This window comes from Tachysurus fulvidraco, chromosome 23 (assembly GCF_022655615.1).
Source record: "Tachysurus fulvidraco isolate hzauxx_2018 chromosome 23, HZAU_PFXX_2.0, whole genome shotgun sequence".
Classification (NCBI taxonomy): Eukaryota; Metazoa; Chordata; class Actinopteri; order Siluriformes; family Bagridae; genus Tachysurus; species Tachysurus fulvidraco.
This window is the reverse complement of record NC_062540.1, coordinates 11930322-11947268: the sequence shown is the minus strand read 5'-3', so window position 1 is coordinate 11947268 and position 16947 is coordinate 11930322. Positions and strand designations below refer to the sequence as shown.

At 38.4% G+C, this 16947-nt stretch overlaps 1 protein-coding gene and 1 long non-coding RNA gene across 4 annotated transcripts; one reads left to right on the top strand and one right to left on the bottom strand.

The window, feature by feature from the left end:
* Positions 1-203: 203 nt before the first annotated feature.
* Positions 204-1251, bottom strand: LOC113658194. Its single transcript, XR_003444335.2, has 2 exons — positions 1110-1251; positions 204-740 (listed from the first exon to the last, which is right to left on the bottom strand). It is a non-coding gene; the product is annotated as an uncharacterized LOC113658194 (long non-coding RNA).
* Positions 1161-14391, top strand: tasorb (transcription activation suppressor b). 3 transcript variants are annotated; one of them, XM_047806890.1, is made up of 23 exons: positions 1161-1606; positions 2492-2637; positions 3037-3129; positions 3401-3473; positions 3914-4005; positions 4107-4241; positions 4357-4472; positions 4721-4752; positions 4901-5006; positions 5172-5275; positions 5470-5573; positions 5907-5979; positions 6083-6157; positions 6261-6941; positions 7450-7787; positions 8405-8528; positions 9196-10046; positions 10141-10260; positions 10342-10501; positions 10762-10861; positions 11088-11266; positions 11444-11581; positions 12535-14391. In XM_047806890.1, exons 1-23 carry the CDS (start codon positions 1300-1302, stop codon positions 13932-13934), a joined length of 5547 nt encoding a protein of 1848 aa, XP_047662846.1. In that variant the 5' UTR covers positions 1161-1299; the 3' UTR covers positions 13935-14391. The 3 variants fall into 3 exon arrangements, with proteins under 3 accessions (XP_047662846.1, XP_027026249.2, XP_047662847.1); XM_027170448.2 differs by having other exon boundaries at positions 12532-14391; XM_047806891.1 differs by lacking the exon at positions 1161-1606 and having other exon boundaries at positions 2498-2637; positions 3037-3128; positions 3399-3473; positions 12532-14391.
* Positions 14392-16947: the final 2556 nt, after the last annotated feature.

Below are 16947 nucleotides of genomic sequence, written 5' to 3'. Positions count from 1 at the left end.
ACACAGCACTATTTTCTTAATACAGTTAGTGTTGTCATTTTAAAAGTTTTTTTATGTAGCCTTCAAACCTAAGGAGCATAGCTGTTTTGCATACTGATCAACTCAATGTTTTAGTTTAGTAAAGACCTTTTAATGTAAGGTCAGGCTTTTCAGTTTGAGAAGTTGCTCATGACATGGCAGAAAACACAGTCATGAAGACAGTGGAAAGTTTTGATGAGAAACAGCTTATTTCACTATTCTCATTTTTATATGATTAAAAGTCACACTCAAACAACTGGGAGTGAAAATGTGAAGACATTCCTCATATAGTGGGATGTCACAGTAGGGGCATATCATACAGACTGCAGACCAGTGATGACCATTATCCCATCGGTTTACATAACAGATTAACAGCTGGTTTGATGTGAAGATGGCTGCGATTAAACAAAGTAGAAGGTTCACTGGAAGTAAACTCAAAGAGCAGGTTCATAGGAAATCAATCAGTTTACAAAATTGTTAAATATATACTTGTGGAGAAACCTCAAGTTTAACCACTCTGGCTACCAATATATGCATGCTAAGCTTACAACCAAAGCACGTTGTTCTAATACTCTTTGTCTTGAATTGTCCAAAAAGGCAGAGTTTAGAGTCATCCAGTTCAGTTCAGTTCAGCATCTTGGACAAGCTCACAGAAAAGGAAGACAGTGGACAGCTTCTTCCTGTGTTCATCCAGTGAACCCACTGCTGCCAGGATAAAGTTCCTGATAAAACAACAGGTTTAAATTTGGTGTAAATATTGCATAGACGTGTTCTCTAACGTTTTATATCCAGACATCCCTTTAATTGTAAAAGAACAGATTTATTTTTCCTATCTATTAGAGCCATACAGTTTTTATTCCTGAGATTTATGTAGTTGTTTTTATTAAAACCACTCAAATTTAAAAAGCTAAAAACTATTGAAACTCAGTTATAAACAAACAAACAAATAAATAAATAAATAATTGTAATTATTAGTTGTAATTTTCATCATCTGTAACTTTATCTATTTTTTGTTTATTTTTAATGACTTTTATTTACGGATGCTTGCCTGGAGTTCCCCTTACCACACTTTAAGCATCATGGTTACATACTGTGTGATTGGTTTTTGGCCTTTAGGTGGCGCTGGGCTACTTGTAAACAGAGTGACGCCAGAGTTTCGCAGCGCAGGGAAGCCGCACGTCAGAGGCATAATGGCGGAGGCTGGTTGAGAAGGAGAATTACTCCGTGAAGCGGCGCTGAAACAAACTTCATCGCCAGTCGACGAAGTGATCTGTGGCCAAAATGGCCTGTAATCTGAACGAAGACAGAAAATACGACCGGGATGGCATCAAAACCAGCGACCTGTGTCTGGACGGCAGCGAGAGCCAGGAACAATTGTCAGCCTCTACCACGACTACATCCAAGCAAAATGGCGATCAAGCTGGATGCGAAGACGAGCAAATGTCTGAACAAGATGCTTGTGAGCGGCGGAGGAGTGGGCTGTCAGATTTGAAGAACTGCAACACTTCACCGTCGGCGCTGCACAGGTCATCCGAGGAGTGGTCGAGGAAGACTTTCCAAATCCCACGGAAGATCAAGGAGCGCAAAGGTTGTGTCCTCTTCACTGGCTTCATAGTCTGTTGTGTATGTCTGCTAACCGTAGTAAAACTGACGGGTTTGTTTAGTTGGCCTAGTTAGTGTCTCTCTGCTTTACTACACGTGCACAAGTGCTTGTTTGTTTTGCATCGATGTAATTAGCCGTTAATTTCAGCCATGAATCCAGCACAGGCAGATGTAACTTAGCAGACGTTTTGCTAGCTAACTAGCAAATACTTCAATACAAGACGGGAAGCATCAGAGAAACTGCTTCGCACTTGTGTGCAGTTTTTGTTTGTCCTACATTGTGTTGCTTCTCTGTCGTAATTTAAGCCTGGCCGTGCTAAGTTGCTAAATGGGTGCTAGCCAAACAGCTCCATCGGTAGTTAAGACAACATCGGTGTCACCACAGAGTTCACTTCTGACACTCGTCATTCAGCACTGGCATTGCTCACAGTGCAATACGGATAGATATCATTCACACAAGAACTAGTCAAGTTCTATTGCAATAAAAACTAATCCCAAGCCAGTTTTCAGACAGGAACTATAATTGTCATGTCACGTCAGTTACCTTTTGAGTTGCTAATGTTGATGTTAGCCTTAAGTTGGCATGACTGAGATGTGCTGGTTGTTTTTACAGGCATTAGCGGTTTCTAGCTTCATAAACATTACGTTTTTACTGTACAAATACGTGTTGGTGTTTCACAAAATCTTTTTTTTAACATTTTACTTACACCAATTATAAGACTCTTACATCTACGGGTTGGAATGTTTTATGTTGTCAACTTTTTCATCTTAATGTAATCGGTGTTCTTGTACTCTCTGTCCTGAAGGCAGATAGCGTCACATTGTTATATGACGTACTCTTGTGTTATTTTTCTCCTTTCTGTAACTACAGGACTACTTCAGCATTTGGTGCCAGAATCGTGGGAGTTTGAGGAACTTTTCAAACTACTGTCTTCCTCATACCTGGATGCATCATCTCGAGGAGCTTTCACCTACACTAAAGCGTGTCTCGTTCACAATGAGCTCCTGGAGAAAGAGGTAAGCTTAGTATTAGGAATAGCTTTCTTTTTTCTTCACTTACACTGGCACACTGTCAAATTTTTATTAGTGATCATAAATAATCAGCTGTGCATTTTTTTTTATTATGAAGATATTTAAAGGTCTGTGTTGATTGTCGTACAGTGATTAAAAATAACAGCTTGATTGTTGCTGGATTTCTCATTGGGGCATTTTGTAATGTAATATGTTTGTGAGCAGACCTCTTATACTCCTGCCAGTTTCAGTTCATGATGTCACAGGCTAAATTAAGTACAGTTTAAGAGAGGCCAAGTTGTGACTTCTGTTCCAGTTATGGTCGACGTTACCGATTATCTTTTAGCTGAACTCGTTTCTAATACCTTTTTAATCAATTCATTTAAATCCATTTAATTTGTCCAGTATGTAGAAAAGAAAAGGGAACTTAAGCAAGCTGGGCGGACAGACACTGAGCTTACTGACTCCTATGCTTTTCTGCTGCCTGATGCAAAAAAGGTGAGACAAGCAGTTAATGTATCTCTCAAGTCATGCATTTTTTACACTTAAACTGAGGTAACTATATTTTAATCAAGCTGTCATTACTCCTTCTTGAATATGTCTCTAAGATTAGTTTTAAGAGAAAGAGCTGTGTTTCAAGCATTTAACACCACTGAATGAGCTAAAAGTGTGGAATTAATTGTTAGATTTGGTAAATAACTGTGTTGGGATTTTGAGCCTGTATTCAGTGGTGTGAAAAAATGAGTAACAGTTGTGCTTCTTGTTGCAGACTCGCTGGGTGTGTGAAAAGGGCCTTTCAGTGGGACATGCACGTATTAACAATTTGGGAAATCCCAATAAAGGTAACGTTAGATCTTACACACAGTTGTGTTTATTTGCTTCATGCTACCTTGTTTGCAAATAATAAATCATACCCATGTTGTAAGTTGTTATAAGGCTTTCCCTCTACTTAAAGTATAAACTTTCTTTGATTGTATGTGCTGGTCAAGGGTATTATGGCTGTAGTTTGTTAGCATACTACATGCAAGTAAACAAATTGTGAGTGCTTCTAACTGTGATCCCTTGGTCTGGTCTCACCAAAGTATTTTAGCATGAAAAATGCAGAAGAATTAATAAATCTAGGCCCATTTAATTTTTTTTCCTGCTATGGAAATTCAGACAGAGGTCACATGGAAAATAGTATTTAAATAATTATTTAATATTTGTCTAAGTACATGTAGAGTACTGCAAATATGCCATATGTTTTAGTACTAAAATTATTGTTTTCTCTTTTCTGTCTTAGGGGTTTACCTTTCAAAATACTCAGATTTGCTGCAAATGAATCCGTTTGAAGCAGGTGCTTCTGGGGACATAATCATATTTAAAGTTATGAAGGTAATATTTCATTGATTTATATTCCATTTATAGAATTTAATGTAAATGTTTTTTGTTGGTTTGTTTTCATCTGGTTCATGATCAGTTGTTTTGTTTTGCAGGGTAGATTAAAAAGCTTATTTGAAAATACACCCAAGAGTAATCTGGAACCTACACCTAAATTTGATTGTCACGTGCACAAAAATGCCAGCAAAGTCACCTCATTATTGTCATACAGGGCTTTTGAGCTCACTCAGGTATTGTGCATGGGTTATTTATGTAACTATATCATAACTCAGGATTTATGTGAATTATTGCTGCATATGTTATAGCTGGGCTTAATTTAGTTTTTTCTCCCCATGACATCTGCAGCAATACTTTTATGAGTTTGCGTTTGAAGAGCTGAGGTCACGGCCCAGACACGTGTGTCCCTATGCTGTGGTGTCCTTTAAGTATAAAGGCAAAGAGTCGGCTACGGCTGCTCACAGGTACAGAATCTTTTTTGTGTTTGTACTAAAATCTACAAATTAGTGTGCCGATTTCCAGGACATTTCCCCTTTATGGGGATTAGCTATTTCGTATTGTTTTAGTTTCATATAAAAATGACAGTTGTGGCTCTAGCTATTTTAATTAATTCATGCTGTGTTCATCAATTTCTAGGATTTTTTTGTAATTGAATAATTAAAATTTTAAATAATTGAAATTATTTTAAATAATTTAATTTACTCTTTTGTAGATTAAGCAGTGTTGTGTCTGAAGGACATAGAGGTAAGCAGTCAAACTGAATTGTCTGTGATTTCTTTCTTCATAGAAATTTTTTCTTACTTTTAAGAAAAGTTGTTTATGACTGCATCCACCTTCTTTATTCAATATTTTAGCAATGTTAGACATGCTGACTGGTATCTTGTGTTTGCAGGATGGCGCAGATATACAGTGTGGAGTGGCTCATTAGTAAACAGGGGAGAAGAGCTGTATCACGTGTGCATCCGGTCGCCCAAACTCCCCCTTTTACCCCTCAAACTGTAAGTGATACCCTATGTGAATAACATATGGTACATTTTTATTTTCTGTAAGTGGAGAGACAAATGAAACTCATAACATCATATAATACAGTTCAATTAGTTGATGTTAATTTCTCTGTTATATATTTGAACAGACCTTGTGTTATGCTTTTGCCTCCTTTTCAGTCCTGACAAAATTGACATAAATATGGCAATGCACCTTGATCAAGTGAAGCGGAAAATTCCTTCTACACTGCTGTCATGGGATGCATATAGTGGAACACAAGAGGGTAAATGAATAATATAACTGTTGTGAAGGTAGATAAGTAAATAAATAAATTCATATAATTGTTATTCCTATAATCATAATGGAATATTTTGAGAAACAGTATTACAAGCTGATTTTGTTCTCATGCAATATGTATGGTTTGTGTGTCATTGTTATGTAATGACTTCTATTATTTATTTCTGTTTTTTATGGAAGTAATGAAATGTGGGATGTACTGCAGCCTGTTTGATGTCATAGCTAAGAGCAAGCAGGGAAACTGTCTGTCTGGCCTGTTACACAAAATGGAGAAAGAGAAAATGGTGAGTTTATTTTTTTTTTTAATATTCATGTACTTACTTTTGTATTTAATTACTACAAAAAATATCCTGAAGTAGTAGTATTATTGGTATTGATAGTAGCAGAAATATTAGTAGTATTAATAGCATTATATATGTTTGTTTTAGTGTTTCTTATAGTTCAAACAACACTCATGCAATGTTTCATGTTCTGTAGCTGGATTCAAATAGATGGAGGAAAGTCCTTGCTTCCTTTTCTACCTTCCATATTTTCCTTCATTGTAATAATGGCTTTACTGGTGAAAAATTGGTTAACTCTGGCTGAGTTTGTAATTCTTCTTCTGTGTTTTCATTCAGGTTCTTGTGAAGCCACTGGCAGAAAGAGGCTTTCTTTTCCTCTTGTCATCATCTCATCTGCAAAGTTCTAACGGTACACTCATGGTGCATATTCCTGTTGACACACCTAATTTTGTTGTTGTTGTTGTTTATTATACCATGCAACGTCATTCTCCTTTTCTTTCTCTGAAATGTAGAAAAGCGAGGGAGAAGCGATAGAGGTCTACAGGCACTTTTTGTTTTTCAAGAGTCCAGAATTACAGGCAGGTTAAGTGAGTATGATCCTCCACAGATATCATTTAGAGATGTTTTACGTATTTGATTGGCCCATATTATTGTTGACTACTCTTGTGTTCTCTTGCATGCCTTCTATAGTGGCCAAGCATGCTGGCCTACGCGTGGACTCTCTGGTTCCATTAGAGCCCAAAGACCCAAACACTGATCACCTACAGACCTTTGCTCCTGCCTTGCACCACGCTTTCTTTAAACTGCGCTCCAGTCCACCTAAAGATCTGGCGAGTGCAGTGAAAAGCCAAGTTCTGGACTATTTGAGTTTGAGGGAGCATGGTTCAGGACGGTCATACTCTGTACCCGAGTACCGGTCAAGCTCGGATGAACGACCTGGGCAATACCCACCTCAACGGCCCAAGAGCATGGACTCATTGCTAAATACATATGTCCATGCACCTGCAAACTTTCAACTGGCCATAACATGCCTGCAGCAGGATATAGAGGACACTGGACCTGCCATGGTTGACGAATATAGTCCTGTGTCTGACTGGAGTGGCTCAGGCAGCACAAGGACCGGACTGGCTCAGTCTAATGGTGGTAGTGTTCAGAAGCCCCAGGGCGAGTATGACAAAGAGAAAATGGAGAAGCTGCTGAAACTGATCCAACTGCACAAGCGTTCATTGGGCAAGGAGGATGGAGGCGTGCAGGAGCGCACTGAGGACTGGGAACCTGCTGGGCACAAGCGGAGGCCTGAGGGTGACCTCTCAGCTGGTGTCAGCAAGTACCTAAAGACCGAAGTCTTGAGCAATGGAGAGCAAGGGAGAGGTGAGATTTCATATCTTGACTAAGAGAGAGAGTAACTGTGCTTTGACATACTTTGACATACTTAGTGTTTTAGTTGTTTTAGCTGTCTTGCTACATTTTGCATGTGTAGCTTATAAAAGAAAATCACAAAGACCCATCCATAAACTCGTTTTTGGTTTCCTTGTAGCTAATGTTAAGCTAGTATTGTTATTTGTATGGTATGTAAAAAAAAAAATTATAAAAAAAAATGATTTTTCTTAATTTAAGCCTCTTTCAACAGCTCTAACAACATAGAGTGTAACTAATGCTGGATATTAGAAATGAAGTCACAAGAAGATTGTAGGTTTACTGTTAAAAGAACTATTTTAATGCATACACCTCTGTTACTCCCTGTGATTCAGGAAGGGCAGAAGCACAAAGGAGTGGAGCTACTGATCAAAATGGCATGTTGCACAGCTTGTGGAGCACCTGCTTGTCCTAGATACGCAATTTAAACTTGTGTTTTCTTTCTTTCTCTTGCATCTTGCAGTTCCTCAGGGTGAAACATCCATGTCTTTGTCAGACATGATGGACGGCATGGGGATGTGTGACACAGACCTGCGTGAGCATGTTAGCCACACCACACCCATACAGGATACGCAGACTCTGCTTAAATTCTTTATCACTGCTCTGAAGAAGGTGTCTCACAGCACTGCTGCTGCTGCTGCTGCTTCTGCCACTGCTGCACATCTTATGCTGCCCACGCAACTCCAGGAGAGCCTGGTACCTGAGCAGACATGTGAGCCAGCAGAACCCGCTGCCCACTATGAGCGCAACTTGCGAACCAGACACACAGAGGATGAGCAGGTCTCACTCGATTATCTGGAGGTTTGAATTCATTTTGCATAGCACTCTACCATGATTTTTATTTTTTGCTGTTTGTAAATTGTGATAAACATTTAAGCCCATTACTGTAATTCTGTGAAAATCAGTCATCTAAAACTGTTCAGTTTTAAATAGACACTTTTGTAATACATGTCTTATGCTAATAATTATTTTATTAAAAATTATTTACTAATTTTCTCTCTCTCTCTCTCTCTCTATATATATATATATATATATATATATATATATATATATATATATATATATATATATACGTACATGTATACACGTGTGTGTGTGTGTGTGTGTGTATATATATATATATATATATATATATATATATATATATATATATATATATATATATATAAAAAAAAAAAAAAAAAAATATGTGTGTGTATATAATATATATATATATATAAAACATGCCTAACATGGCTGCATGTTTGTCACCACTTCAACCCTAAAGTGTTGACAGAAAATTAATAATGAATCAATGTTTGTGTTGCAGTGTATCTTCTATTCAACATTCAGCACGTCCTGTATATGCAATGTTTTGTTTTTCTTCGTGAACAATCATCGTAATCAATAAGACCATTGACTGTATTTGTGTTGTGTAGGATCAGATGACTTGCACTACTGGCAGTATGGACTTGTGCAGTCCGTCCTCCGGCTTTGAGCAACAGGTGCAGCTACCTGCTGAAGCTAGTCATAATCGCTTACAGTGGAGAACATCCTCAACTGGTACATATTCCCCTTCTACTTTATTATACCATGATTACTGTGAAGGTGAAGTACTGCAACACTTGCACAAACGTATAAACAGTCTCTCAAACATTAAGGCTAGTCATTATAAACTATTTTTGACATACATATGGCAATTCTATTTATATTTGTTGAATATTTACATTCTGACTTGAAAGTATAATTACAAGAGTTTGAATAGCATAACATGTCTTTGTGCGTAAAATTGTTTGAAAAATTGGTTGCAGTTATACTGTCTTTGTGTTTTATTCCACATATTTTCCAATCTTGTGTTACAGATAGACTGACTGACTTTCTTTTATTTATAGAACATTTTGCACATTTTTGCAGATCAAAATGTTTGTGAAAGGTTTATCTTTTGTTAAAGGTGTTAGTAACACAAAATATATATATATATATATATATATATATATATATATATATATATATATATATATATATATATATATATATATTACATTTCTCATAGCATGTCAAGGGTTTTGTGTCATTTATATTTGAATCATTTTAATTAATGGATTAATTTATTTTTTGTGGTCCAGATAGTCTGCTTGAAAGCAGACTCTGATTTTCTAGTGTGCTGATTTCTTTTTGGATTTCTTTTTGTATTTGCTTTAGTTAATCAGTTTTTTCTTTCTGGCCACAGTCCCAGTTACTGCGGTTGATCCAGGGCCATCAGGTACGTCAGTGAAGGACAGAACAATACCAGCAACAGGGCAAACACTAGACTCCATCCTAGACCAGGAGTTTCAGTCTCTCTGTACAGGCATCCAGGAGCTAATGGAAAGGCAGCAAATATTTTATGTTTCCCAGCCCACACTGCCTTGGCATAAGGAAACTTCCAGCAGTTTGGAGACCACCTTCTCTCCATATGTTTCGAAATACATCTCACCTCTGCCGGTACAGGGTTACATCAGCACGCTATGTGAAAAGATGAACCACATGATCAGTTCACCTGCTGCTTCTTTATACCCTGTTGCTCAAAACGATACAGTTCAACTTGCTCTTGCTCCTCTTCCTCCTCCACCTGTTGCTGATCTTTCAGCTGCACTTACTGTGCCTCCTACAGTTACTACTGCTACAGTTATCCCTTCCAAACAGTCAGCTAAACCACAGGAGTCTTTACACAAGGCAGCCAGCAAGCCACAAACATCTGTTTTAACCCCGACACCAACTCCTACCCTTACTTCACCTCCTCCTGCTCCCAAGAAACATGCGTCCCCTACCAGAAAATCTCACCCAGGGAAAAAGATAGATACAAAGGTTCCCAGTGTTGCAGACAGTCCTAAATGTATGCCTGCAGTAAACACTGGTCTCCCACTAATACCCGAAGTACCGCCTGAACCTGCCCAGGCAAGCGCACCAGGAAGTGACATGATGGGCCAGATCAAGCCAGATGTGCTGTGCACACTGATGGAAATCATGCAAATGAATGCAGTTAGATTTTACATTCAGCGTGGGGAAGAAGAGGAAAATGAACTTTACACTGAGATTAAGGTAGGAGTCTTGACACTAACTGTTCTCTGACATTTTAGATTTAATTTGTTGTAGATAGATCCTCAGATATATGTTCTGTCTCAATTCATCACAGAGTTACTTAGAGAACCTTGGAAACATTGAGTGCAATCCTTTGACCTATCTGGAAAACAACTGTCAGCAGAAATTCATGGTCATCATTCAGAATGAAGACATTGCTTCTCATGTTCAAAAGGTATTTTTTTTCTGTATATGATATTATCCCTTTTTTATTCTGGAAGCATTTGTTTCTAAATATTTTTAAATGCTCTTTTAGATTCCTGAATTGGTTTCACTAAAGAAGCTGACTACAGTGTATTTTGCTGGTGTGGACAGCCTCGATGATGTGAAAAATCGCACTTACAATGAACTTTTTATGTCTGGAGGCTTAATCGTATCAGACGAGCTCATCCTGAACCCAGACTTCATTAGTTTAGGTAAGTACTTAACACTGGATAAAGAGGGCTATAAAGACCTTCAATGGATTGGAAAGGGTCAAAGCCTAAGTAAACTTAAAGGTTTCTACTACTTCCATTTCAATTGAATATTGATAATGGGTTGTTTTGCTTTGTCTGCTTCTGAACGTCTGCTTTTGTCTAAATTTTTTTATGTACATCATGTTAAAAATTACTTTCAGTTTAACTCTCAAATTTCAGTTTTTGGCCTGTGCCTTAATGGTTGCATGTTGGTGTTGCAGAGAAACTACAGGCATTCCTGCAGTTATTGGAGGGACAGAACATGCCATGGAAGTGGAAGGTGCACTGTAAAACTCAGAAGAAGCTGAAGGAGCTTAGCAGGTCAGTGCCTTCAGCACAGCAGACGAACACCTTGCATTACTACACTAATATTATTATGGAGGTATCATTTACCTCTATGTGAATTATGCGATTTTGTTGCTTGTTTGGTTATACATCTTTTTAATGACCCGTTTTATTAATATGACCTGAAAATACTTAGAGTGCAACCTCTCATTTGTAGAAGTTCACAGATGATTTCTGACTAATTCTCTTTCTATGCTCACAGGTCAAACAGTGAAGCTATGGATCTGCTAAATCTGCTGACAGCTTATCAAAAGAAGCACCTGGTGGAGTTCTTGCCTTACCATGAGTGTGACGCTCCATCACGACAAGCTCCAGATCTGGACTGTCTAGTGAAGTTACAGGCTCAGCATACACAGCTCCGACACATCATCTTCCTCACAGGTACATGCATGAACACTCGCAGTGATGGAATCTTATTTATTTACCCCATGTCTGTTTATTACTCTAAGTTTTACTTATTAACTTTATTAAATTGATTAGTATCTGACGACTTCTTTAGTAACATAATTTAGGTTTTGATTAATTCGAACTATTTGTTCCTTTTTTTTTTTCTAACAGATAGGTCCATTGACATGTCCAAATACAACAGTAATGGGATCATCATTGCTAGCTTGAATGAGATAATGACAGACTTTGAGAGCCTGATAAGCAGGACTCGAGCTGAAGACTCCACCCAGCCCATTGTCCCGGCTTCAGGTAACAACCACGGAATGTTGTTTGTGACATATGTGGCACTTCGTTCAGCAGTGTTGAATGGTTTAATGGCTTTATTATTTTCTGAAGCAGATCTAGCGTGCTTACTCGATGTCTTATGTCTTTCCTTTATTTTTTCTTTTGTCCCGCTAGAGTATCATAGGGGCTTTTTACACCTGGTCACTTCATTAGTTCTATGATCGGATAGCTATCCGATCATAAAAAGACCAGGTCTAAATGCATGTATATAAATACGATCATTCAGACCACTTCAGGAGGTGGTCTGGGATGCATTTCAGATGAAACTGGACAGGTGTAAATGAACGTGGTTGTTCAAGCCACATACGTCAGCGCTATACTCCTCCAAAAAGGAAGTACGTCACTCACAAGTTATTTTCACCCAGGTGTCTCGTTGGGTCTTAAAATGCACTTTGCCGACAGCGAAAATGCAGCAAACAGTAAATGCTGTTTTTTGTAGCATAACCGTCGTAACAAGTTTTTCCGTCTTCTTTTTGATTGCATTCTGAAAACCGCACACACCAAAATGTGTTCCATTTCAATTACCCCGGAAATGAGGTAAAATGCATGATTTGCATTTTGGGCGGGAATAGAAAGATCGGATTGATATCCGATTCGCCAAGACGCATTTATGTGGCCTAATGTAACAGTTTTAACAAATCAGATATCTATCGGATCAGAGAAAACACATGAAGTGACCAGATGTAAAAAGACCCATAATATCTCAGTCAGTTGCACTTCAGATTTGATAAAGGCTGAAATAATCACAGCTTTTCTGATCTATGCTGAAATAAGTTACAAGTTAAACTCCTCTAAGGTTTATCTTTCTTCAAGCCTATAATTGGCCTTGATTGTAATCTCAGTCCTCTGAAACTAATGTGTTTATTATGTTCACATTTAATTGCTATGTAACTAAGATTGCAATTGTTCTTCAGCAGAGCCAGATGCGTGCATGGATGAGGAGGACATGTCCCTAGACTCAGATGAGGATGCAACCTTGCAATCAGAGAACAGGGCAGCGGAGAAGCAGAACACACTACCTCTTCAACCCATGAGTGAGGACATTCTGCCCCCTCTCTCTGACCCACATAGCACAGAACCTCTGTCCTCTTGTCCTGTGGATTACAGCATTCTCAAGGCAGCCATAACACAGTACAAAGCTTCTAAGCAGGCTGCAACCTCCATGGTTGAGGGGGAAGACAACTTGGTTGGGTTTGGTGTGAACCCTCATCAGAGCTACTTGTATCCCAACTCAGCACAATGGAGCAACTATTCCAGTTCTTCTGGCTATCACATGAGCTCTGCGTATTCTTCACCTGCATGCTCGACCTCTCAAGGACAGGACTACAGCCAAGTGAGCAGCATGATTGTGACCCTTGCCAACACTGTCCCCCTCTCCCTGCCTGCTAATCAGGCTAACCCTAACTCCTCATGTGTAAATCCATCTGTTAACACTGCTCCCCCGGGCATGTCCCAAACCCCCTGCAGCAAAGTGGACATGGATCCGGATGTGCTGTCCTGCCCTCAGCCCTTGCCTCAGGCTCAAACTCATTCTTTTATCAATGACAGTCAGACGTTTTTGCCTGTCTCTCAAGATACACAGACTACAGCCATGGAACCTACTGTCTTGTCTTTATCTTCCTCCTCCTCTGTACCTTGCACTTTGCCCAGCTACCCAGATGCTCCTGTATTCCCTGGTCCCATACCCACACCCCCTGTGCCACCTGTGTATAACTGGGCAGCCCCAACAGGGGCACAGAACAACTATGTACTGGGGGGGAGCCCGGCATCTTTCGCAAAGAATGATGGTGCAGCTTCAAATGAAGGATTATGTATAGGGCCTGTTGAAGATTTGACTCTTAACATTAAAGTTGATGGAAGCATATCTGGCACACCGCCTTCCTCTGTGCAATTCCAGGACGGAGGGATTGAGACAAGTAGCATGCCGGGCAGTATGATGCCCAGCAGTCAGGGTATTAGGACATCAGTAAACTCTTGTACAGAGAGCCTCAGAGGTGGCATGGCACCCTCTCGTGGCATGACTGGAGGGGGCATGCATAGCAACCCCAGAGGGCTCCTTCCTCGTCCTGGAGCCACAATGCGCCCTGTGTGCAGAGGAGGGCCACATGGGCCAGTCTCACACAGCGGGAACCGCATGTTTGGCCCCCGGGGGCCCATGCCAGGGCCTATGGACATAAGGCGAGGAGGATTCAGAGGGAGAGGAATGCCCCCCATGCCCATGAGATCCAGACCAGGCAGGGGGTCAATGTGGGGAGGAACGCACTGTAACCGGGGCTATGGGCCTCCAAAGGATTACTACTCCGACTACACTTACTAAATGTTGGCTACACTTAATAAAATGTCGGAAGCAGTCAGTATTAACAGACTACTGCCATACAGAATGTATATATTCAACATGAAGAGCACATTAAATTTAAGGAAAATAAATTGGTTTTGTACAATTAGATCAACAAATCAGATCATGACCAGGATTGTGTCTCCTCTCAAACGCTCTTCTTTAATAAGTTGTTTGAAACCTTGTTCAGACCACTATATTTATATCGCCAAGAAATGTAATTGCCTTTTGATGTTTTTTTTGTTTGTTTTTTCAATGTTTTTTATTTTTTTGTTTGTGTTCTAATTTTCAAAATAGTTTGTGAACAGGGGTCAAAACTCAGACAATATTTTTTTAAAAAAGAAAAAAGTGAATCACTCTTCATTTTAGCTGCTTTTGTTTGCTTTGTTTTTTACATTCTTGGTTGTACAAATGTTCTATTAAACAAGGTTGTATCGAACAAGTTGTGCTGAGTAAATTACCCTTAGATTCCTTTATTTATACTTCTGTTTAATGCATTTCAAAGGAATGCCTGATTACAGATACAGTATGGTATTTTCTTGAGGCTATTGAGCCTCACATACCTTTGCTGTCTGGCCAACAGAGGGCAGCTTTTCCTTTTGGTTGGGACTGTGGCAGCAGTAGAATTTTCACCCTGCAGAGATAACTTGTTTTGCCTTTTTTTTTTTTTTTTTTTTTTTTTTGTAGTCTTACAATTTTGTAGGTTTGGAGTATATACTGTTCTGTTTCATAAATTTATCTTAAGCAGGGAGACCGCATGTGTTTTCATTTTATGAATAATATTGCCTTTTGTATGGGATCAACTAATTCTGAGTAATCAGAAAAAATGTTTCTTGAAAAGAATGTTGTTTTTGTCTGTATGAGAGTGATTCAAGGCAGCATTACACATTTTATTTGTTGGTTACTTGAGAGCTCAAACAGCTGCAAATGTCAATTGAAAAAACTTATAGAAGATGAATCATTCAGGGCTTATTTACTTTACTGCTATCAGTGCCTAAACTTTATCTCACCTAAAAAGTGGGTGATCTGACCCCAGCAGTGCCATGTTCCAAGTTGATTACTTGATCTATATAAAAATATCAGGAAATGAAAGTTGAAAATCTGATTGATCGTCTCATCTTTTGATACAAGTATTTGAATTCCAATATTTTCTGATAGGACATTTTTGAAAAAGGATTGAAAATATCAGATTTTTTTGGAGGATGGGTTGAGAAAAAAAAATCTTTTTTTAAGATTTGGAATTACTGCTCAGTTTCAAGACTAATCACCCTTTAAAATCGTTTAGTCACACAAAATCAAAGTTTCATTAAAACCCAGTCCATGTGAAACCAGTAATTTATCTGACAAATTTTGCAAAGTAAACCCTACAAACTACAAATTAGCTACAAAAACACAGTGCCAATTTGAAATTCAACAAACAAAGCCGTAGCAGTAATTTACATATATATATATATATATATATATATATATATATATATATCTATATATATATATATATATATATATATACATATACACACACTATATATATATATATATATATATATATATATATATATATATATATATATATATATATATATATATATATATAATGTATGTGTGTGTGTGTGTGTATATATGTATGTATATAATGTTTCCAAATATATTCACTGACTGGGAAGGTACTGAAAAATACTGCACTGGTTGTCATGTTGATAAAACCAGTTTGAGATTTTTTTTTTTTTGCATTATCATGCTGGAAGTAGCCATTAGAAGATGGTAAATTGTGGAAGGGATGAAGGGTCAGCAACAATACTCAAATAGGCCGTAGCACTTAAGTGATGATTGATATTAATCAATGTGTCAATAACACATTCCCCACACCATTACACCACCTTCAGGAGCCTGGACTGTTGACACAAGGCAGGTTGGGGCCATGGATTCACGACAAATTCTGTTGTACCTCGGCAGATATTGAGATGCATTAGACCAGGCTACATTTTTCCAGTCTTTAACAGTTTGGTGAGTCTGTGCCCACTGCAGCCTCAGCTTTTTGTTCTTTACTGACAGAAGTGCTGACATTCAACATACTACTGCACATCATATTACAATTTATTGCATTTTATGACCATATATTGCTTTTGTATGTTTTTCTCACTGGGAACATTTTGCATACTTCATTGCATGTTTATGACTTGTAAGAATCTTGTAAGAGTCTTATAAGAATCATGCAAGAATTTTTAAATATTTGTGCAGGTTTTAAGAATTCCTGCAGGCAGAATCTTGTAGGTACACCTAGACTGTATCCTGTGACTTGTATAACCTGCATTTGCAGTTCTTTCACAAGAGCTACATTACCTGAATGGGACATTTTGTAAGAGTTCACAATTATGCAAATTGTCTTTGATTACTAAAAACTAAATAGAAGAAAGTACGCTAGAAATACTAGATCATGAAACTGGGTTCATCAAAACATGTCATTCATCAAAAATATATAATTATTTTAATAAAACCAGTAATAAAATATAGCTGCAAGCAGCGATTCCGGGGTCAAGCCAATCAGATGTGCTCAGAACATGTCGCTGATGAACCATACCATGTTTTGTAGCGATATGGCATTGCATTCGTAAAATACTGGACTTAACGTGAAAATCTCGAAACGTTGCAAGATGTCTGTGTGTGTGTCACTGTGGTGCTGATTCTGATTCTGGTTCTGTTATTAACACCCAAGACATATTGTGTGCCAAGCTGCCCCCAAATTGTTTGGACTGGTGGAGCTAGAGGGTTTGAGCTAGACACACCAAAGTTGCTATAGTAACTTATAAGACTGGCCCCTACGTGTGTGTGTGTGTGTGTTTGTGTGTGTGTGTGTGTGTGTGTGTGTGTGTGTGTGTGTGTGTGTGTGTGTGTGTGTGTGTGACTGCGGTTTGAGCTAGATGCACCAAAGTTGCTATAATAACTTCTAAGACTGGCCTCTACATGTGTGCCAAATTTCATAACTTTCCTATGTACG